This window comes from Camarhynchus parvulus, chromosome 1 (assembly GCF_901933205.1).
Source record: "Camarhynchus parvulus chromosome 1, STF_HiC, whole genome shotgun sequence".
Classification (NCBI taxonomy): Eukaryota; Metazoa; Chordata; class Aves; order Passeriformes; family Thraupidae; genus Camarhynchus; species Camarhynchus parvulus.
Genome location: NC_044571.1, coordinates 21122352 through 21146903, shown reverse-complemented (window position 1 = coordinate 21146903; position 24552 = coordinate 21122352). Strand labels below are relative to the sequence as shown.

The window sequence follows — 24552 nt, the reverse complement described above, 5'->3', positions numbered from 1 at the left end:
CTCCTCTACAGTGCATGCCAGCCAGTTACCACTAACAGATTAGTTGGTTTTTTCTGCATTATTGAATGGAAAAGCCATGCTTCTACAAGGTGGTCTGTAATGCTTATGTCCATGTAGACATTAAAAGCACTATACAACTCCTGCTAAAATACTTCAAGGTCTAATAACTGGTACTGAATCATAAAGCTGACTACATAAGATGTCTGTTAACCTAACTATAAAGCTAAAGTGATGTTCTGCTGACTATAAAGCTCATACCCATTCTACTGTTAGTCTTCATATACCTGTGATCCCTTTGATTGACTGCCCATATGTATAATTCAGATACACAGATGTAAAATTACTGCAATGGAAACTGCTGCCAATTTTTAGAAGGCAAAGTACTGACACTTTATATACATGAATTTATCTGAGTGTTAAACCAAATTCTTTGGTTTGCAGAAAGAGTGATGCTAGTTGCAGCTTTTCCTTTGCAGTTTATACAAATAAACTACAAGTCATTCCATATATCCTAGAATTTGGCACAGAGAGCTGTCCTTAACTCCTAAAAAATTCTGGTCTCAGCAGCCTGACAAGTAAATCGCTTCTCACTGCTACAAATGATAGCTTCATTAGGTCAAGGCTGAAGCTGCTGTTCCAGCACATGGGATAAGTACTCCATTTGTCTGGATTGTGTTTGGCTTGAGTATACCCAAAGGACTTAAATTCCTGTCTTGCTGGCTACTCAGCCATCACAAGCAAAATTCTGTCTCCAGTCCCCAAAAGGGAGGATTTCTTGCTGCAAATAAAGGAAAGAAAGAAAACAGTCACATCATCACCATTTCAAAATTAACATCTTCCCACACTTCTATTTGTGAACATAGTGTACATTTTCCAAAATTCTTTAAATCAATAGTAGTTGCAAACACCTTTGCAAAACCTTAAAAAACAGTATGGACTAGCTAAACACATGAATCACATCATACACTGCTTCATACACTGCTTCAGTGCATCCACTTTGTCTTTCAATGTGGCAACTGGAGTGAAAACAGTAAATGATTTGGAATAGGTGTCAGAGAGGGGAATAATGGCATTGGAATCAGAATTCTCATTCTGAGCTGTAAAAGTGAGAGCAAGTGTGATAATAATTTAATACTTTTTTTTTGGAGCATTTTTCCTGACTTAAATTAGATCTCATTGCTATCTTTCAAACATGAAACCTTCCAACTCTAAAAGTCTGCTGAAGCTGCTCTACAGACAAGTTTCCAAGCATTAAACAGTTCCAGGGTGTAAGCAGGAGGACCGGCTCTGCCCAATGGAAATGGCACACATAAACCAGCTGTGCAACAGCATAAAAAAATCATTGGTCTCAAAGGAGCAACAGAAAGAATTTTATTGCCATGAGTGGGTGTCTGTTCTGGTTTTTCTAACACTCAGTAATGTATGCATGAAATCACATCCAGCCTGGTACTTATGTGCTTGTGAAAACAATGTTGTCTGCTTCCTTTTGCTTGACAATCTATCCAGTGTATGCTGGCAATTGCCTTCATGGTGAAGATAAAAGCCTTTAGCAGAGGTGGAAGGGTCAGATGGTTTGGGCTCATTGTGTTGATCTTCTTGTCTCTGGAAATGGCACAGTACCTACCTACAGGCCAGTGAAATAATATATGACATAGAAATGCCTAACACTGAGTCCTAGAGTTAACTGAAGTCTCTGGTACTGAAGTCATAAAAAGCTAGGGAAAAAATAGCCCAAGTACTCTGAACCAAATGCAACAAATTAAAAACTGTATTACTAGTGCCAAGCAGCTTCTGACCAGTTAGGTTAAGCTATCCAGTGCCTGCTTACTGGAAGAAAAGCACAGGTAGTTTTCATCCAAGGAGACTAATTTATGGATTCTAGGAACAGTTCTCTCCTGCTTCCAGAAGAAAGGAAACAGCTTGGAGAGAGCCAGTCTAAATATGAATAAAGGATATTTGTATCTTCATGGATCAAAAATGTTCTGTCAGGTATTCAGTTACCCTTATTTAGTGCTGTTATTGGAAGTTGTTGCCACTCAATTAAAAATAAAAGGAAAGCACACAAAATTTAAAAACCCTGAAAAAAGAAGTGGAAACTACTGCCAAAATAGCAGAAAATTTTGATCAATTTTAGTTAACAGGATCAATGTAAAAGTCCATGTGCACAGTCCCAGTCATATGAAAGAATCCACTTTCTAGGTGCAATATTCACTTAATTTTCCAGCCACTCCACCACAGACTGATCTAGTCCAACCTGTGTTTCTTGTAATTTTGGAGTCACATTTTGGCAAAACAATGCTTCACTTTATTCCCTGTGAAGGGTCTTGTCAGACCACTACATGTCAACCCTTTGTTTCCTTTACAAAAAATAAATAGAGTTAAAAAAGAAGCTCTGCCTAAGCTTTGAATATTCCAGAAATTCTCAGCCGTGTCACTTTATTTACTATTTACAAATTAATGCCAACAAATTAATGTTCATCCTAGATGAACACACAAGGCAGTGTAAAACAGCTAATAAACCTTCACCTCAAATGTTTATGGCATAAGAGCATCCAAAGGTGCAGCAGATGAGACCTCAAAACACAATTAGATGAAGAACGGCAAGTTGAAATGCTTGATGAAATATTCTTGTTTTCCTGTTTTTGTCTTTTTCATGCCTGAGAAATTAAATTACTTTGGAAAATTAGGAGTTTTATTTAGTGATAAGTAAGTTAATGGTAATTACCTCAGAAGACTTAACATCATTTTGAATAAAACAAAACCTTATTTTGCTGTGTCTATTTAGAGAGCATGTTTTTTGCATTTTCAAAAAGACAAAACAGGATAAAGCAGTATTGTGGTAACCAGACAAAAATTCACTCTCTGAGTAACTACAGCACGTTTTTGAATATTCCTCTTAACATCTTAAAATATTTAGTGACAGAGACTTTGTGGTGCCATACTTCTTCCTAGAAGAAGATTAAATATCATATTTGTCCCCCTTTAGAGGAAAAACAAACCCAAAAAAATTTCTCTTCATTATTACTTATGAGCAATTGGTTCAAGTTCAGTATCTTGCACGAGAAACTGTCTTAGGAATTACTGTCATGTTTCCTGATCAAAGGGTTTATTTTTGAAGAAACCTACTGCTAAGTTTGACCAAGATAATAATCTTTTTTTGGTCTTGGCACAACAGGGTGAAGTGAAACACTGATGTGAAAATCTGTCCACACTTCACACAAACATGGCACAGAAAGGCAGCAAACTTCCAAAGGTGATGTGCCAAAATCCACTTTTCTTTTCCAAACTGGAGGTTAAATGTGCCTGTAGGAGCTCAGCAGGGGCCAGTAGACGCTGGCACACAAAAAACTAGGCTCATCTGAGCAGCAGTTTCTTGCCTCTCTACCAGGCAGGGGCTGTCATTTCCCACTGAGCTCCAAAGCAGTAATTAAATGTTCGTGTGACACTGTAACTGTTACAACTCTGACAGCCCACCTGGGGATATGGAGGCTCAAAGACACCAACAGGAGCATCCCAGAATCGTTCCCAGCAGTCAGCACCCAACAGCACCTTCATAGGAGTCACCTGGAGTGACTGCACATTTCATCTGGCAAACTCACATCTTTATAACAGCCACTGGCAGTTCCACAGCCCCTAGAATGGCCAAACGAGCTGCCAGCATAGGCTGATCTGGGCTATGAAGCTGAGAGCTAACTGAACTTCCTGCTGCTTGTCTGTCAATTCACAATCCTCTGCCAAGGGCAGGAGTTCAGATTTGAAAACAGTTATTTTGAGAGTTACGGAAGCCTTTTGAAGAATGCTGGCTACATACTTGCTGCCATTATCAAACTTTTGGTTTATTAGGTAAGAGCTGCCCTCGTCACAAAGCCCTAAAAGTGCTCTCCATCTCCACTAGACAGCCATGAGCAGTTCTCAAGGACAGCAAGTGCTTCAGGGGTAGCTGCAGAGACCACAAATGGACTCTGGCATTCATGTAATGATTTCAAAACCACAAGTTCCTGAAACACAAATTACTGCCAGCTGGGAGACTATTCTGAAGAAATACCCCTATGTGTCTATCCTGATCTTACACTGTTATCCAGATACCCACCTCTGGCTGGAGTCAGATTCTGGGCTAAAGAGACCTTCAGGATGACTTACCATGGACATGCTCATATTCATTACCAAGGATGGTATTTTGAGCATGGCTAGCACACTCAGTAAGGGGCCACTTTTTTTGAAAGTAATACAAATCCTGCCTGAAAATGTCATGTTCAAGCCAAAACCTCAGTGCTACCATGACATACCTTTCTGTAATTGTAGTAATAGTGGTTTAAAGCAGAATAGTTGGAAAATATTTACAAATCCAATAAAACAACTGTCAATGATCTCAATTTAAAAGAAAGTTGGTGCCAGATTCAGCAACAAACTGCTGTATCTGCTGAAGTGCTGTTGAAGAAGTAAAGAGAAAGGTACTGCTGCTGAAGAGTTCTTACAGTAAACTCACAGCTCGAAGGAACTGTATTATTTTATGTTTCTGAAATGGTATACTACTTTAGTATTGTAAGTTCTTAAAATAATACTTCTGTGCATGAAAAGGTTTGTGGTCACAGAAGTAACAGGACAGCTATGCCAGCTAACCTTCCTACCACAAACACAGCTAGAGCACCAAAAAAATTATTAAGACTAACATATAGTTATTCAGTAAGAGATTAAACCTTCCATAACAGCAAAAATATCTGCATGCCTCTATAAATGCACCTGCAAAAAGATTCTTTTCTAGGACTGACTATGGCCAAACAGTAAGCTAAAAGCCAGCACAGGAACCCAAAGATGGCAACTGCTTGTACTGCAAGATAATTCAGTCTGCAGAAAAAGGAGGAAATACATTCCTCAAAGTATGCAGAGTTATACCAGTGTAAAGATTCTGTCACTACTAAAATAACAACAAGTCTTTCTATTGAGAACTGCTTCTGTTAGTAGAGTGAAGAGTGCTGGATCTCATTCTCTGGCACTAAAGTCGACTAGTGTGGTCTGGATATGCCCACATTATCGACTGCCTTTAAGAGAGGGTGACCACATCCAAATCATCTGTCTAACGGGAATAGTTTCTGGCTTGTGCTAACCCCTGTACTATGCCTAAGAGCCGTCTGGGAAAATTCTTTTTCATGTTGGTCAAAAGCACACCAGGGAGAATGCCAGGAACTTCACAGGATAGGAGAACCGTTTCTATCTCCTCCATCCCTCATGTACCATTTACTGGTACAGAAATAATTTTCAAAGTTATTTTATTGCCCAAACAGTTGCAAAACCAGAACTATTAACAAAAATTCCTACAATACTTTGTGGATCATCAGGCATGCCTTTGTAATGAACAGAAACATGCTGCTTTGCATTTATGCTCTTTTTTATTCTTAAGCATTTACAATTAGTGCTATCAAGAGGAAATTCTATTAAGAGGGTCCAAAGTTCCATCAAAACAATGCTGCTACAATTATTTAGATACAGGCCATAAAATATTCCAATACTCTACTAAACATATGACAATAACATATTTCTCATAATTTAAAAGAAAAAAAAAGATAAACCTCTCTGATTAAAACACTGAAACCCAAGCTCTGTATTTCATGGTCAGGGTCGTGCAGTTTGATACCAATCATGTGGAAAATGTTTCAAAGGAGTTTTATTCATAGACACTTTTGCTGGTAAAAGAATAATGACACTTCAGCTTTTAATTTGTTTGCTGACTTCAAGCAAATCTCACACCATTTCTAAAGTCAGTGGCAAAACTACTCAAAAACCCACCTGCTCAAAACCCTCTGCCACAAAAGCAGGCAGATCAGGCTGTGCTGCAGGTGGGAGCGAGAGGAAGGTGGGTGGCAGACAGCACGAGGGAAACTCACCTCTGGAGGAGCGGAAGTGCTTGCTGGGTGCAGTGAAGCCCCTGGTGCCGTGCACGTTCACAGCAGCCACGCGGAACTGGTACCAGCGGCTGGCGCGGGTGTCCGGCAGCCGAACGCGCTCCTCCGTGGTCTGGGGGGGAAATGTCACACTTACACTGCTTGTTCTGACAAGGTCACCTGCCATCTGCTGTGCAGCACCCAGCGGTCTGGCTGAGCACACAGCAGCATCACAGGCTGCATGCAGCCGCCTCACCTGGCCCCAGCCATCACTGCACTGCAAAGCGTTTACAGCTGTGAGCAAAATGATAAAACCATCCAAGTTTACAGTGCATTGCAGGTCTCTTCTGGAAAAAGTAGCCTTTAGAAAATAGGTGAAGTGCTGTTAAATTCACACAATTAGTTTTGCAGTTATCACAGCCTTCACCACTGTTCAGGTGATATTTCAGGGAACTCGCTGCCCCAGGTGACACGACTGATTTCCTCAATTCTCAATTCTCAGAGAATTAGGGGTCCAAAATAGCTTAATGAAATCCAGTGCTGTGAGAACCCACTTTTTCTAGTTCATAGGAAACACAAAACTCTCAGATAATGAATGTACGCCCTCTTCACATCTTTGGCACTTAGGTCAAAAAGACACTCACAGCCTTAACTCTTCCCTGAAGACTTTTCTCAGGTCATAGGAGCTGACCTTTTCTCCAACAACACCTACTGAGATTGCCAGTGTCATGAGTTCAATTTCCAAATCCTGAGGGGAGAACCACTGAAATATGGCATAAGCACAGTTACACTCTGAACCCTTTCAGTAGGAAGTGCTTTACACGTTCTTATTCTGAGCCCTGTTTTCTTCCATTTTTTTTACCCCATTAAACTTTTGAAGAGCTATCTTTTGCATTGTTTCTTTTTTTTCCTTAAGGTACAAACACCAGAACTGAACACAGCCTCCTGGTAACCACTGAATCACTTCCAGCTACAGAAGATGTGTCAATATTGTAGAACACATCAAAAACATATCCACTTTGAAATTTTACTTTTACAATTACCTCTCAATTATCCAGTTTTCAATTTACTTTAGTATGTCATGTTTACTACATTTTGATTTAATTCTTTCATCAAAGTAACACACGAACCTGAACCAGATGTCATATATATGTCTAAATATATTATATAATCATCACTGATTACCATTACTGACAAAACATGCAAGCACATTAAAAATGTAGTTACACCAATTTATTTTTACAAGCTCTGTTTCATACAACTTCAAGAAGTCACCTTTCCTGTATACAACATTACTTGTAATGATACTAAGTAGCTCCCAGAAAAAGGCAAAACATAATTTCTGCTTCTTGCTCCCTTTCAAATCTGTGTAAGAAACCAGAAGCTGCTGACATAACTCAGATAACCAGAAACTGAGGAATTTGCTTCAGCTCTTCAGCAATGGCCTCTTAGAGCCCTGATAAATAAAATTTGTAGGTGTTCTTCTCCACTTAGTCTCTTCATTTGGTGACAAACAAAATTTAGGGAAACAAATATCTCATCTGTGTGTGCACGTAAGGAAAGGAGACCCTTTCTAAACCATATTATTGACTGCTCTCAGACTGCTGAGTGTTGCAGACTCTGAGCCCATCATATATTGCTGCTACTCAGAGTCCCTCTCCATGCAGACCACTCTCTTCTAAACTTAAGCAGGGGTAACAGTCCTGACAGTCTACCTCACCTCCTTTCCCTTTTTAACCTTTATGTTACTTGTAGAGTGAATTATCCAAGGTTTGCCCCAGGGAAGAAAGAGCCTACCCAAATCAACTTTTGCAATTATTTTTATTTTATGGAGCACTCAAATATCCTATTTTTTTCAACAGCCAGCTCCTCTATTGCTGCAACTGAAAACAGGTTCAGGACCAATATTTAATCATAAATAACTAGTTACAGTCTTCTGGGCTTTTAAAAATATGTTTGCTGAACTTTGTTACATGGCAAGCATAATCTGAATAAACTTAATCCCAAATCCCTCAAAGGAATACTACTTGCCACTGGCATCAGCTCATATTCTGTTGATTAAACGAAAGTATTTCAGTTGTGTCAGTTTCCCATGGCAACCACGAAATAATGTAAAATCAAATAAACTGTCAATCCATAATGCCAAAATTATTTTAACTTTTGAACATGCCTTGGGCCTATTACTTTCATAATTCAGTTTGTTGGCCAAGCTCCTGCTAAGCTCAATGGCATGCAGGAGGGTCTACTTCCAACAACCATGATATAAACCCCTTTGGCACCTTTTACATAGAATTAATAAATTTCTAGAAATAACTAAGTATTGCTGAGATATCTTCCACTACCTTAGTGCTATATCTATTTTTTTTTTTGTTCAATTTCTTTTGTTTAGTTAGTTCTCACTTGTTTAGTATGTTTGGAGCTGTGGTCATAATATTCAGAGTCCTTTCAATATCTTTCACATTAATTTAAACCCACCAAAAGCTATGCTGAGTGGTACCAAATAACTAATGGTTAAATTTCATCACACACCTAAAATTCTGTCTGAATACGAAAGAAAAAACCAACACTTTTATAGAATTTTTAAGAATCATAAATAAAAGACAAAAACAAAAGATCACCACTCAAATCATTACAGAATCATAATTACTGTTTATTTGGCATTGTTTACTTATAAGATGAATGTTTGTAAGATAGCTTCAAATCCCAGCAGGTATCTCATTTGGAATAAAATAATAAATTAGTCCTCAGACAAAATAACTGGCCAACATGTCCACCTTCAGAATCATGCAAAGTTCAATGAAGACAAGGGAAAATCCCTATTAATTACATTAGGATACAACTTCATATAAAAGCAGCAGGTAATCTTAATGACATAAGCTGGACAATACACATAATACCTTGACATTACTTCTCAAGAGCTCGTTTTGGGTCCAAGGGACAACAGGCCACCTCCAGTGGCCAGAAAGCAGAACGAGGTTGGGCTTTCTGTGAGAATTTGGCTGAGATTTGCCCAGAGCTGCTCTATTTAGGAAGCACTGACAATTCTACTCCTCTTCCAGCAGCTCTTAACTGTTTAAATCCTGAGCCCTTTCTTGAAAGTAGTCTCCTCATCCTGTCCTTCAAAAGGGGATTATCTGTTACTGTCTTCAACACGGCTGCAGAAACCTCCCTCTGCTGCCCCTACAACTGAGTAATGATCAAGAGCATCCCAGAGCATGGATGACCTACCTTCAATTCCATCCTTTGTATGAGAGGCAAGGGGAAGATACTCCCCAGCACCCTGGATGCCGCACGCTACTTAGAACTATAACATGTTATATATTCACATGCAAAACTGTTCCTTGGAGAAAGAAAGGCTGAAAGTCAGAATTTCTTGTAAGGGAAAGGTGGGATTTACTACGACTGGGATGAAGAAGAAAAGAGAATATCTGACCCAGCAGCATAGCAGTTTGACCATTCAGGTGGGATTCTTGTGTCAACACTCCAAACAGTGTATATATGTTATGCATATATGTTAAAAATTGGTGCAAAGAACTCTTCACAGCAAAGACCTGGACAGAGGACTCTATCCAAGGATCAGTAATCAATGGACTGTTTCACTGTGCTCATTCCCCACTATGAATCCTGGACTCCTCTCTGTAGCACAAAGGTTTAATAGAAATAGGAGAGTACAGCCTTACCCTGCTGAGTTCACAGCTCTACACCTTTGGAATCAACACAGTGATAAAAGAATTTGCATTTCAAAACGTGAAGGGATACCACCCAGGGTATCAGAAAAGCTGAGTTTCTGTTTCCTCTGATACAAAAGAAATTCTGAGTGTTGTATCCACTACTCTAACAAAGGACAGCAGACCTGCCCTACTTCATGTGAATGCAATCCCACACAAGGTGGGCTCATTTCTCTGCTTACCAAAGCAAGCCTCCCCAAGAGATGGAGAAAGAAACTTAAGTGTACAGGACTGGTGGTTAGCTCCATCCAGCAGGTATTTCTCACTATCATGGGTTGAGAATTTCCTTGTGATCCTCAGAACCAGAACTTCAGGTGCTTCAGAAGCTTTATTTTTGAAACAGATTAGCTGTCTACAGAGTTTAGACAATTGCAAGGTGAAGCACTAAGATCTGTCAAAATCAAGCTATCAGTAAATACTGTTCCTTATTTGTTTTAGTAATGTACTAGACTAATAAATGTACTTCATCACTGTCTGCCCATATGTGTATATATGTATATATATATGTGTGTGTGTGTGTGTGTGTGTGTGTGTGTGTGTGTGTACACATTACATCCATTCACACAACACAGACATGCTCTGTCTGAAAATAACTGGCCTGGTATATTTTAATCAACTTTATTATATTATAGTAATATGATTAAATAGCAGAATTTCCAATGTAAACAGTAATGCTACTATTTTTAGAGAGAATTAGTACCAAATGGAATGGTAAGTCTGTTCACACGACATGCAGTATTTCCATAGGATAATGCAGCAGGTCCTGCTCAGCTGGCTAGCTTGGCCAACTAGCATCTTAGTTACCATAGTTTTTATATTAATGGAACTTAGTCAAATGATTAATCATATCACATTTTCCCCAAAATACGCCGTAAAAAAACTACATTAAAATCCCTTCCTCCAGAAGTGAGAAATAACTAAAATAGTTTTCAATGTGTTTGCTTTCCTGATATAACTGGAGAGCAAAATAGTATACTAATAGATTGAGCCTTCTTCCTTAAAAAGAAAACATAAAGATGACACAACAAACATGGCACAGTAATAAACAAACATTTTCAAAATTATTGTTTCAATACAAAGTAAAAATTTGTGTCAAAAATGAGAAATTACTTGCAAATTAGCTCCTCTAAGGCCAATAAAATACAGCAAGTTTTTGTTTTTTTTAATTTAAACCCCTTAAAGTTATTGAAAATTATAACCCCATTTTTTCTTGGACAGACAAAAAATATTAGAAGAGTAATTCTCATGAAAAATTATGAAATTTCTTATACGAAGATGCAAACAATAACTTTGTTTATGCTACATATGGGTATAAGCATAGAGAAATTCCAATCCTCACCCACAGCCTTTTTGATCTTTGATTGCTCTTCACATGCTCTCTACCTTAAGTCACAGATTAAAAAAAAAAAAATTCTTCAAAGAGCCAGAATCATCTCCCCTGGACAGAGATGCTCTAGGAATTCTCAGCTAAATGGCTGAGCTCTTCTCAGCCTTTGCCTACAATGAAGGGCTCATACCTCAATGTTTTGGAATCACACAAGGAAAACATCTCAGTTACACAGACAAGGGAAGCCTGGAGGGTGTGCACACAATCACTGTAGTCAAAGTGGATATCCATCCTTGCTGCTGATATTGCAAAATAAATTCTATCACATTTGGCCAAACAAATTTGATTGCCTGGTGGGATGTCTAAAACTACAAACACCATAGGAGGAGGTACACTACTCTCCAAAGACAGAAATTCTGATTACTAGCAGCCCTCAAGGGTGCCCAGCCTGCACGTCCCATAAGGTACACACAGTTCACAAAGCCAGTTGGGCATCCTGAAGCGTGCTTTGAACTGACATTCCCAGGGGGGTCCACCACACAATCAAATTCATGTCTCCTGTGATGCAGAAGGGACAGTGAAGTTGTCAGAAAGATGTCAGTCCCTTCTGCCTGCATTCACCAGACCCCAGGAAAGGCAGCTGTCAGGCTTCTTATTGCTCTACTGCTCTTCTTATTGCTCTTACTGCAAAGGAACAGTGTTTGTGAAGCACTCTCCTGCAGATGCACAGCAAGGCAAGGGTTCATGTATGTTCAGCTACTGTGGAGCATCTATAGTGCATGTTCCCAGAAATGTGCATGTGGTCTGGGATGAGAAATAGCAGAGCACTGTGCTCCCTTTGCAGCCTGGATTCCCCAGCCACAGCAGCTGAGCCTCCACAGTCTATCACAGACACATGGTTCAGTAACAGTGAGGAGTAATTCAGACCTGGCACATTTTTTGCCACTTGGTATTTTTCTTGTAACAAAGGCAGGAGGTTGTTTCCTGGAATGGAGAATGCAGGTTCAAGACCTGCACCTCAATTGAGAAATCATAAGCCACTGTGACTTGATCAGTTTTGGACATGCTCTCATGGGCTTGCACAAGCAAGGTTTCCAGCCAGGGTCTGCTGCAGGGGGTTTTTTCTGAGCAAGATTACAACATAGTGACAGCTCCCTCTAGCACCATGCTGAACCTAAGAAATTCACTTCTGAGTGTTCAGCCTCACAAGCTTCATGTTTTTGTAAGACAGCATTTTCCAACGCAATCTGAATTGAGAATGAGCACAAATTGTCACAGAATTTAAATCCCTTACTCTGTTTTGTGGATGGTTCTAGTTATTCTCTTTTTCCTTTTTTTTCCTAGCTACAATGATATTTTGCAGATCTTTTCAAAATCAGCATTTTATTTTTCTTGTCAGCAGGGATAAGGGTGAAGCAGTAAGATAAACGATTGGAACTCTGCCATCCAGGTGGACTGTCAGCATGGTAAAAAACAGATTGAAACTGGGAAGGAACTAAGTGAAAATTTATGCTCTGTTGGCTGCTTCTCATTAAGAAACATTTGCTCATGAATCTTACATTTTTAGTCTGGATTGCACTGAGTGATAAGAGCATGACATCATAGACTTTTCTGAATTGGGAGGGTCACACCTGAGAAAAACAAGTTTACAAAGAATAAAGGTTTTAGTAATTTTTTTCACTCTGTTTTTGTTTTGTTTTGTTTTGTTTTTGGGGTTTTTTTGGTTTTTTTGTTTTGTTTTGTTTTGTTTTTTTGTTGGTTTTTTTTTTAATAAATAGCCTTTTCACCAGCTGGGTTTTTTAACTTTTGACAAGAATCAAGCCATGCCTTGGACACTGTGCAGTGAGCTCCACTAAACTCAGAAGGACTATGTCCCTAATGCGCTTCCTGGAATGGATTTTGGTCTCTAATTCTACATTCTTCAAGAGACTTGTGACATTCTGAGACTAGATCCATATTGCTTACAAAGAACTGACCTGTGCCACAGTTTGCCAGTTCGTAGCATCATCCTCACTTGGATGGATCCCTTGATTCCACCTCCTCTGAACAACATAGATCACAGGTTCAATGGAAATATTGAATTTTGAAGACCACTTCACCTCCAGATCTCCAGACTGATGTTCTATGAATTTTAATTCTTTCCGGGGTTTCAGCGGAACACCTGTAGTAGGAATGCACAGATAAAAATATATGAGTAATTTACAAGATATGATTAAGCCATTTGTAGATGAAGCTGTATAAAAAATAATTGAAAAATGATTATTTGTCAGAGAAAATGCCAAAAAAAGAGGAATGATAAGCATGGAAGTTTCAGAACTGTTCCTAGCTAACCCATCTCTGCTAACATTAAAATTTGTTTTTAAAAAAATCTTCAAAATTATTTTTTTATTTCATTAAAAAACTGAAGGGTGTGAAAGTCGTAAACTAAAACTGACTTTACAGAGAACATTTGCCCAATACAACTGGGAGAAAGATCCCTTTGTTCCCAAGCAGAATCAGCTGTACCTCTTATTCAGTTTTTCACCCAATTTATCCTTAAACACATCTAGTAACAAAACTTCCATAGCATCACATAGTAGCCTATTTTACTATTTCTCTATCCTTGCTACAAGAAAGCTTTCTCACTGCTTTGTTTAGTCTCCTCAGCTGCATCATAAACTCAGTAGTGGTCCAAGATGTTCATGGATCATGGGGAAGGGATTCTTTCTTTTATCTATGAAGAAGCTTTCCATGTACCACAAGACTGTTACCATGCTTCCTAATGTTTTCTTCTTCAGTCTAATAACTACAGTGCACTCCATTTCCCTTTAATTTCAGTGTTCCCAGATCCCTGTTCACTCTTGCAGTTGCCTCTGGAGACTCTGCAGTTGCCCAAGAGCCCTTCTCCAGAGTCAAGCCACTGCACACAGACTGTGTCTAAGCTCTTAGCAGTGCAGACCAGCGAAGTGTGATTATTTCATACATCTTACATGAGTCTGATGTACTTTAGAAAGCTGTTTGCTTCTCCGTGGCTGCATGATCTTATTGACTCACATGCTGCAGCTGCACGGCATTATGTGTCCCTCTCCACTCTTCCCTAAAGAGCTAGGAAAGGTAATTCCAAGACATCTTGGAATAGATATGTTATATATATATTGTCAAATTGTTCCATTTCAGAGAAAAAGATGTATTTCTAAAATATTACTGTAATTTCTCATTAGACAGTGACACCAAAAGATGGTTATTTATGTTGTTATACTACCAGTAATATCACCTTTTTGAAAACATCTGCAGTAGCTTGAAGGAAAAAACAACTCTTCAAATTGGACATCTTTTGATTAAATCAACAAATCAAGTGTTAGATACATTTCTCTAGACAGACATTAGGAATATTTATATTTGAGTGTGCAGCATTTTGTCACTTGAGGATATGTCACAAATAAGATCTCTGTGTTGACATATAAACCTTCTTAGCAAGTTGTCATATGCACTTTAGTTATTTTGTTGTTTCAATGACTGTCTACATAAGGCCACCTGCATGTATTGGTTAGAGAAATTGTTTCCTACTCAGTCTGCCACAGATTACTTAGTACCAAAATTTCCTCAAGTGAACAAGCCACTTTTACATTTTAAGGGGTATTCTTATAAACCTGAGTATACAAGGACCTAAAAGTAAATGAAAATCATCTTGTAGATCTTCAAGAAAACTAAAATACGCCTGAAAAAAACACAGTACCTAAATGTGGCTACCACAGCAGTTTAGACCCTGGATATCCTTCAATAGCCTAATGTCTTAGTCTAACATAATGAATATGACTTAGGATTTCCACATTTGCAAATCCTTCTTTAGTTATGATACACAATAATCCCACAATTTGCATGTTCAGAAAACTTCCATCTGCTTTGCATTAGGGGCAGTTGGATTCACTTGATTGGAAGGATCTCAGTGTTATGTAATCGTGTGCAGATGGAGCACGGCAGCACAAACAATGAGAGCACGGCACAAGTGCACTTTAAAATACTTCTGTGGAACCAGCACCATCAGTTTAATATCCAGATGTGAAGATCCAATTACTCTTCAATGTGCCTTTTATTATGTAAATGGTCAGCCCCCTTTTTCGTGCTGGAACAAATTAGCCCTCAGTCTGCAGTGCTCCAAAGTTTGCATTAGTCCAAAGTCTGCAGTGCTTAACCAAAGAATTCAAACCACTGATCACTGTATGTTGCCATAGCAGAGTCCAGGAAAAATGGTTCTAAAGGTGTCTTTCAAACAGCACATGAATCTCAGTGCCATGAAAAGTAGCTGCACATTGGCCTGTCATGAAAACCTGTATCTTAAACATTGGTTCACCCAGAATTCAAAATGTTTCCATTGGAGTGCCTTGTAAAGGGTACATCCATGGCATCAACACAATTGTAAACAGAGTTGTGCAAGCACTCAGAGATGAGCACATTTAATCTGTACACTATAATACAAAACTATTTTGCTTTAAGCATGGAGAGTCATAAAACTGTGGATGACCGTCTGACCCCAGTTATCCTACCACAATCTTGCCACATCATCAGACCCTTTGAATTTCCGAATCTTCCCTTCACAATTTACCTTTTTCTACACAGATTTGCAGAGACACTTTCTCAAGTCCTTCACTAGTTGAGACAGTGTAAAGATGGGGGATGAGGCCAGTGATAGAACAGTAGGAGAGAACATTTGATATCTCCACTAAAGGGATATAAATATGTGAAGACCACATAACCAATTAGTATTATTCCCAACAGAGATGCAAATGTACTTGTTACATTAATCCAAAAACATTTGTAATATGTCTTTGGTGGCAGTGTACTTACATTTACATTTTTTTTTAGGATTGGACTTTAGCACTCAGTACTAGAGGGCAAATTCAGTTTGGTAATCCAGCAAATCAGACGGGAATTTTACATCTACTGTTGTAACAAATCTCCACCACTTGATCAACAGTAAAACTATGGAAACTTCTGCAGACTCTTAGATTCAATCTGAGTTCATTTTCAAGCTGTGAGTGCTGTCAAAATGATAAGAATAAGTACTGAACTTATTCACTAGATCTTAGTCATGCTTGCAGAGTTTGCTCTTCCTTAGTGACAGGAAGGTCATTTACCCCTGGAGGAAATGAATAGCAAGGCTGCTCCACTTCTATTTGTCTTTTGTTGCAGTAAGACAGGTTGAAGAGGCTAATTAGCTGAATTCATCAGCTGAGAAGGCAGTAGGGTATTGAGCTTGCCCTTCCTCTGCAAGACATATATGCTCTTACAAGCCAGCACCTCCTGCAGATCGGTGATAAGATGTTAGGGAAGGTTAGTGCTGCTCCCACTTAATCAGGCCAAACAGAGGAGACCTTCCAGTGTGTGGTTACAGAATGTATCATATCCTCTCATATGTTCTGTCAGCTCCAGGAGCATCTAATCTTGTTTTATTTGCTTGTTTGTGTTTACCTTTTGCAGTTATTGTATTTACTGGAATGCTTTGCAGTTGTGGTGTGGAGCTTGAACGTGTAAATCATTGCACACACAACATGAATGCCTCTTTACAACTCTGGTCATTTGTCTTAATAAGACAAAAAAAACCAAGTAAGTGATCCATTTTAATAACTTTCATTTTGAAAGGTGCTATGTGTTGGTGTGTACTAATTCCTCTTAGTTTTAAAGGGGCTGCTCTAATCCTGCAAACAAGACAGTTTCCCTTCTGAACACACTGAAAAGGATTTATTAACATTTTAGTTAAAATAATGAACTTAAAAATAAATTCACTATCTTCTTTACCTATTTTATCATGTTTCCATCCACATTTTGAAATAAGCATGGATTCAAACCTAAGCCTGGAGCTTAGATCAGAGTTCTGCTGATTAGGCTCCCACAGAGAGCCCACACTATCTGATTAATAAGTGAATAACTGAATAATATTTATTTTTTATCACTGACATAAGAAGAATTGATTCTTGTACAAAAACACCAACCGTGTGGTAAAAGAATATTCTTTTCACAAATGCTTATTTTTGTGCATTAAGAGAACATTTTTCAAACATTTAAGTGTATAAAGCTTTTTTAAATTTCAATAAATTAAACTCTGAAATTTGTCTAAGCAAAAAATTTATTAGCTTATATGTTCTTTTTGGAGGATGTCAAAAAAAGGTTTATTCACAGAATCTCAGGACTCAAATCAATTAAAAATTTTTGAATAAGATTGCCTTAGATTCAAATAATTAATTAACATATATCTGTATGCAAATATTATAATCTTTCACTATGTTGTTCTGTGTAGATTTTTCTTTTATTAGATTATTTCACAGCTCCTACTTGGTAGTCCTATCTGCTTGGCTTGTAGACATAAATGTTATTTGTGATTAATAGGACCTGAACTGTTTATCATTAAATATTTTCCTGCTTCATTCTCTCTTATTGGCACCAAATTAAGTGAGATTTCACCTAAATTGGCAAAGTTTGTTCTGCTTATGATGACTTATAATAGTCACAAATTTACATTCCAGATTTCCAGACAAGGGCTTCACAAGGGGAGAAAAACCCAGAAATTTAAGCAACATTTCTCTCTGGTTTTCCACCCTTTCACTCTGCAACCACATCTCTACAGGTACCTCTCCTTTTTCTTCCCATCCATACAAACTCCCAGCAAATGGGAGTCCTGGTTTACTAGGAGACTTCACCATGGCCTGAAGTTGTTAGCTCAGTATGAGTACATATATATTAATGATCTCTACCTTTATAGAGATTTTTTGGAATTTGGCACGTGTGACCACATCCATTGGAACAGCATTTCTTCACTCCAGAACATTCAATATCAGCTTCACAGCTTTCAACACAGGCAGCTGCAAAACCACTGGCCTTCTCAGGTGCTGGGCAGTCCCCCTGCTTCACAGACAGGATGTACTTAAGGAATTCACAGCTAGTTAGGCATTCATAATTCTTCTTGGGGAAAAGAGGCTAAAAGGAAAACAGAAGAAGGGTATGTTTTCAACAGGAACAATCAAAAAAAACCAAAAAAACAAACAAACAACCAAACTCCATCAAAGAAAAAATGTTATAAATTTTCCAAGACCTCCTAAAGGATTATTCAGATTTCCAGCTTTTGCAAGACTAGCAAGACTATCCCTGAATATTTATATATTCAAGCCACTTCTGAAAAAGCATTCCAAGTACAGAATGATGAATTCCCTCAAGTAAGACCACCATATTTAATGGAACTATGTTGTTTATATCTGCCAGCTTTCCCTTGTTTTCCTCACATTGACTGGCCATAAAGTTGCTCAATGACAGATTAAAAACACTCCCAAAACAAAGGGGAAGCAATGGTCAGACAGTCTGCTGGTTTTGGACTACCCCACATTCCTTCCTCTGTACTTTACAACACTTTCCCCACAATATCTGATGTAACACCATTCTAGATAAATAAGAGAAATCTTGTTTCATTATACTGTTTGAACTAAGTTGGCTAAGAGAAGATTTTGCAGCATCTTTATGTTCTTGCCAGGATATTAGTAATTGTATAATTCTTCATGGAACTGGAGCAGCATTTATGATAAAATAATCAGCAGGAAATAAAAATTAAAATAAGCTTTAAAGATATTGATTAAAGATCAAAGTGAATGCTACTTACTTGAGAAATCTAGTTCTAGATATTTAAGAAGATGCTTCAATGCACAGACACTTTACAGCATATGTTACACTCAGAGGTTTGCAAGGTCCACTTAGAACAGTATTCCAAATAGCTTCTACAACCCTGGCAGAATATGGTGTGTGACATGGAAATTACATCTCCTCTTTGTTTAGTTTGGTGCAGAACCAGCTAAAGTGCTTCCCTCAGAATGACTGCAGCATGTAACTGGCATTGTCTGTAACTGGCATTGTCTGTAACTGGCATTGTCTGCAGCTGGCCCTGCCATACCAGAGCAACCAAAAACCTTCCAGCCTGACAGATCTGATTTACAGGCTCCTGAGCCTACACAGGAGTTATAACGCACTCTCTAGATCCAACTAGGCACATAACTTCTGAAACTTCTTCCATATTCAAATGTTTTACTTTCTTGTTTTACTCTTATCCATATCTGATGAAATGAGGAAGCCTTGGCTATCACAAGGCCCAGGTGTTTCACAGACTATTCTCTGAAGTCACTGTGGCACAAGAATGTAGCCCTACATTACCTCTCCCAACTTTTCATACAGAACAGTCCAGGATTTTGAACCAAGCTTTCAGGCATGGATTTGGGTGTTGCAGGCTTTAACCAGCCTAAATGCTGCAAAAATGAGCAGTCTCTATGCCTCCTACAGACCCCAGTGACTCTTGGACACGCACTCCTGCTGTTCCCCCCACTGGAATGCACCTGATGCATTAACCAATTAAAAAGCTAAATGAGTAGGAAACTAAGTTTTAGGGGGAAAAAAACAAAACCAAAAACAAGGAATCAGATAAATTGTTCCTCAGACATAAGGTTTCCTTTAACATTCAGTAATACACTCATTTGGTAAATAAGAAGTAAGGCAAGGTAAAGAAGGTAAATAAGAAGTAGGAACTTTGAGAAACACAAAGCTAAATTGTTGCTTCCAGATTTTTTACAAAATGCAAAAAGATTGAAAACACTCTCACAGGAAAACAGCCTCCTTTCACTCAATCAATGTCTATGGAGTATGCATGAGTCTGAGATAAAGGAAAGTGGTCCCGGGCTTTTGTGTTTGAAGCTAATTTCAAATCCTAAAACATCACAAATTTGCAGCTACTTAATTAAAAATGTTATAGCTCCCTGAGGCATAATAAGTCCTCAAGGCTTCTCCTCCTCACCCTATTTCACAGCTCATTTTTCAGTTAGCTGCTAAATGTGCTGCTCCTCATTATGGGCCTTTGAAGTTCTAAATTTAGCTTTAACCACAAAACACTAATCAAAGAAGGATGCTCACTGTTTTTAACTACAATAGAACAGTGTTCTACAAATGTTTTCCTTTTAAACCAATTTTATACAAATTTTCACCCATATCTGGAAACATATAGTCTGAGTGAAGAGCGATATACAAGAACAACACAAATTAGATCCACTAAAACTGCTTTTTTAAAGTACTCTAGAATTTTGTATATGCAAAAGTAGCAAATAATCTGAGTTAAAAAACTTGCAAGGCTTGGTTTTCATGAGAAACCTTTATTTTGTCTTCTGTGGTAACTACATAGATCAGTAATTCAGTAATCCCTATTAACACATTACTGCATCTAACATTTTTTTAGTTGAAATTACAGCTTTTTCTAATAATCCTCATGATGTTTAAAATAATTTAAATGTAGGACATTCACTTATACCAGAAAAAAAAGTGTCCACAGTAAAGAGGAGTTAAATCAGTGTACCTGTAAGATCAATATATCAGATAAGGTCATTTCTATTTTTTTATAGGAAAAGATTAAAATCTTCCTAAGAACTCACTTTCATAGACTTGAATATATTTGAACCTTCTATTATAATAAGGCAAATTTTTATTGAGCTGATATTTCCATTTTGAACTAAAAACCACCTAAGAACTGCAACAGATCACTTCCACCAACTCAGAGCCATGTTTTAAATCCAGTTAAAAAATCTCCCTCTTTGTTCTAGTTTGACTGATTCAGGTTTGCTTCTTCACAGATTATTCTGATAGATGGTTCAAAAATAGTTTACAAAACACTTGCTCTTGAATAATTCCATATTTTGATGTTAGTCTTCTGAACTTCAATTACTCCTGGGGAACTACTCTTCTATAAATCAGACTGACTTTCACATACTCATCTGTTCTAGCTGTCCTGCACAAGAATTTTTCACACAATAACACTTTATCTTTTAAACAAAGATTGTCTTCCCTACACATAGTCAGAAAAGATAGAAGGGCAAGTGGTAGAAATAGCATCTTAGAGTACCTTCTGAGAGATGCTATGTAAGTGTGACTGGATTGAGTCTTTACAAGTCCAGATAAATCATTTGGTCAGAAAAAAAACCCCTTTTTTAATTCAAAATTAATATGGCTACATTCTTAAATGTGTATCCTTTCAAATAAAGGCAAGTGGTGCAAAAATACAATGGTTTTCAGCTGTCTCCTTGAAGCCAATAATTTAAATTAAAGAGGCTGCTAGAACAAAGTGAGAAAGTGTGCCCTTGGGCTGACCTACCTCACAGAAGCTTTGGCAATGGTTTTTCTTCAGGTCCCAGGACTCCTTGCAGGGCTCCAGGCACTAGGAAGAATCAGGAGGCAGAGAAGTGTCACAAAGAGAATGAAATAAACAACCACAAATAACCTTATTTCTTCTCCAGTTTTTCGGCCCACAGGAAGTTAATAATCCACTTCTCCTGGGGATAAAATTGTGTCATTGAGTCATGGTGTCAAAACAAGGTCATGAGAAGTCATGGTTAGATCACGAGAAATATTTTCAGTATTTCTTACTATACAAGGCAATTGACTCACTTGTCTATTATGCCACCCTACTTTCCAATTTACTGGATGTAAGTCCTAATACCATCTAACACCATGTTCCTGGATCACAGGAAATGCCAAAAAGAACTACTCTAAACTACAGAAAGTGAAATCTTTTCCTCACTGACCAGCCTAAAGTAGACAGGCACATTGCCTTCCCAAGCAAGAAACTATTTCATCAGGCTGTGGAGTAAACTCAGCAGAGGTTAAAACACTATTTCTGTGTAAATCGATAATGTTCACTGGTCTGTTAGCAAAATCACTTTATTTCAAGTACCATATTATCATTATTTCACCTTCAACCTCTGTTGCAATGGTTACACAGAGAGCTGAGATACAGAGCTAAGCTTCACACAGCATACAGAAAAATCACACTGTTAAGAGCATTTACAACAGCTGGAACATAAACTCAGATTCACATCCAGAAACCTTTTCTCTTCCTTTGTTAAACATAAAATGTTGAAAAATACAAGCATTGTTGGGAGCTAATGATACCTACTCCTCCTGGTAATAGCGGAAAGATACTTATTGTACCAAAATGAAAGGCCTTTGACATGCAATGAAGTATTTGTGTCGTTTTCTTTTATGCACAGTATTAGACTGGATCAATATACATTTATGCTTTTCAAAATCAAACATGAATACATATAGGCTGCACCTCAGTGGTCCACCTGATACTGTTGTATCATCAACGTTGTAAAAACAATAGTGTTTTAAAATTAAGCATTTTTCTTACTAGCAACAAAGCCTAAAAATGTAATAAAACCATTAGTCACAGAGGCTACATATTTCAGAAAAAAAGATACCACTTAAGCATTTTCTTTACAAATCTATTAATATTTTAGACTCGGTTTCTAGCTCTTCAAAATTCACGTGTTATATACAGATTAATTAGAGGATACATCATAAAATGTCACTGAAGTCAGTCAATTCAATTAATTCCACAGTGTTGCTCCTCCTGTGGTATAGATACTGCACATTTGAGCTCAATTCCACTGTCATGTCATTTTACAGTTCTCCTGTTCAATGATTTTAGTCCAAAAAGTACTGAGGTATAAGTGGTTTAAACAGAAAATGAGAGACATTTTGACCATTCTGTGACTTTGTCAATGTTGCCCAAGACTGCCAAGTTTGTTCAAGGTGTTTGTACCAGTCTGTATCTCCAGTGCAAATAAGGCTCCAGCACCTGACACCTCCTCTGGCTGTCACTCTGTTTCAAAAGCCACTCAGGACAGCCCAGGCTGCTTTCACTGGGCCCCAGCAGCTCCTGCCTCAGGGCAGGCAGAGACAATGGGCATCCTCAAGGGAATATGGACAAGATGAACCAGGGCTGAGCAGCACCCTGCAGTCCAACTGGTCTTGGAATATGTCAAGGAAAAGCAATGATGGAGCCTGTCATAAGGCCTCCATAGGCTCTTACAGACTCTGGTTAGGGTACACACTTGCCTAAACACTTATATAAACAAAAATAATCTCCCTACTCCTGCTGCATGGAGTCCCCAGAGCACTGGGCTAGCCTGCCACCATGGGCAGATGCAGAAGCTGACAGCCTGCCTTTAGTGGAGCTGCACCTCTGCACCATGTTGGGTGAGGACAGTGGAGCTGTACCACTGCACCATGTTGGGTGAGGACAGTGGAGCTGTACCACTGCATCATTTTGGGTGAAGATAGTGGAGCTGTACCACTGCACCATGTTGGGTGAGGACAGTGGAGCTGTACCACTGCATCATTTTGGGTGAGGACAGTGGAGATGTACCATTGCATGTTGGGTTAAGAGTAGCTGCTAGCAGACAAAAGAGTTGCCAAGATCTGGAACTGTCTTGCTGAAGAGATAGTATTAACCTTGTAATAGCAGAGATGGGGACACCTCACAAACACAGGTTTGTAGGGGGATAGAGCATAAGTAAATAAAGGTAGTATAGAAAGTAATCTTACCCCCTAAAGAGTTGCAGCTGAGTCAATTATTAAGAATTAGGAGCAGGCCTGATGTTAACAGGCCAGAGCTGTAGCCAATAAAGAGTGCTATAAAAGAGTGGATTGGTTGGTTGAGGGGAGCTGGAGTCAGTTGGCTGCTGTGAGGACAAGGAAGAGTCAGTGCCTAGAGGAGCTGCCTATGAGAAACATCAAGGAGGTACGAAACTAGCAATACGGAACCCTTGCAATGTAGTGACAATAGAAGTCATGCAATATAATGACAACACAGGTTTGTGCATTTATCCTCTTGGTTAACCTGTTATGAGGCTTCCCTGAAGTGGGACGCTAGAAACATTGAAAGATTGGATCCAGGTCTCTTCTTTGAGTCCTTGACTTAAAATGTAAATGAGCTGAGATCTCTCCCACTGCCTGGTGATCTGATTCAGGATAAGGAGCAATCTGGGCAGAGAGCAGCTGGCAGCTGGTTTGGGCTCTACTTTATCTAATAAAAAATACCTTGCAGACACAGCCACCTGCCCACAGAAGCAAAGCTTAGGCATGAAGACGGCAGACCTCCAGCAGGCAGCAGGGCAGTGGCACAGGGAGCACCCCAGCCATCCACTTGGCAGGTGCCTCTGGTCCCTTGGAGCCACCACCCACCCTGCCCTGACACCACACATGGGCTCTACACTGCTGAGGCAGGATGAGATGTGGGACGCAGCACTGAATGTTACGGGACAATGGCACTGGTCAGAGGATCATGGGGGTCAATCACAGCAGCCTTGATAACTCAAATCCTCCTAAAGAGCTTGTTTCATCAAACCCAGTGCTTAAATCTGGAACTTGGAGGCTTTTTTCCTCATCCAGACTGCTGCAGAGTGATTATTCTGTACTAAGCCATCGTATCAAAAGCCAAAACAACTGCTAACAGAAAACACCCCAGTATTTGTCATCCCTCAAAATCTGGGGTGGTGGGAGGGTAAGTGTGCATGCACACACTCTCACAGGTACAAATCTATGCATAATATAGTACTACAAACTTGCTGATATTTAGACTGCATAAAATTAGAAACAAAGAGCAAAATACTGTTTCATTCAAGGAAAAAGGGTTGTGATTGCTTTAAAATATTTTGGACTGTATTTTTTATTTCATCTTTTAAAAAAATATGTATTTAAGAGCCATGTTGGAGAATTCTTTTCCGTTCTAATTTTTAATCTATAAATAAAGCAAGCAGGAGATGATCATATGATGCAC

At 38.7% G+C, this 24552-nt stretch overlaps 1 protein-coding gene across 1 annotated transcript in view; it reads right to left on the bottom strand.

The window, feature by feature from the left end:
• ANOS1 (anosmin 1) overlaps nucleotides 1-24552 on the bottom strand; it is a 130286-nt gene that overhangs the window by 39304 nt on the left and 66430 nt on the right. The window contains 4 exon segments of the mRNA XM_030961733.1: nucleotides 5883-6012; nucleotides 12911-13095; nucleotides 17663-17885; nucleotides 21082-21144. Coding sequence (XP_030817593.1) covers nucleotides 5883-6012; nucleotides 12911-13095; nucleotides 17663-17885; nucleotides 21082-21144 — 601 coding nt within the window.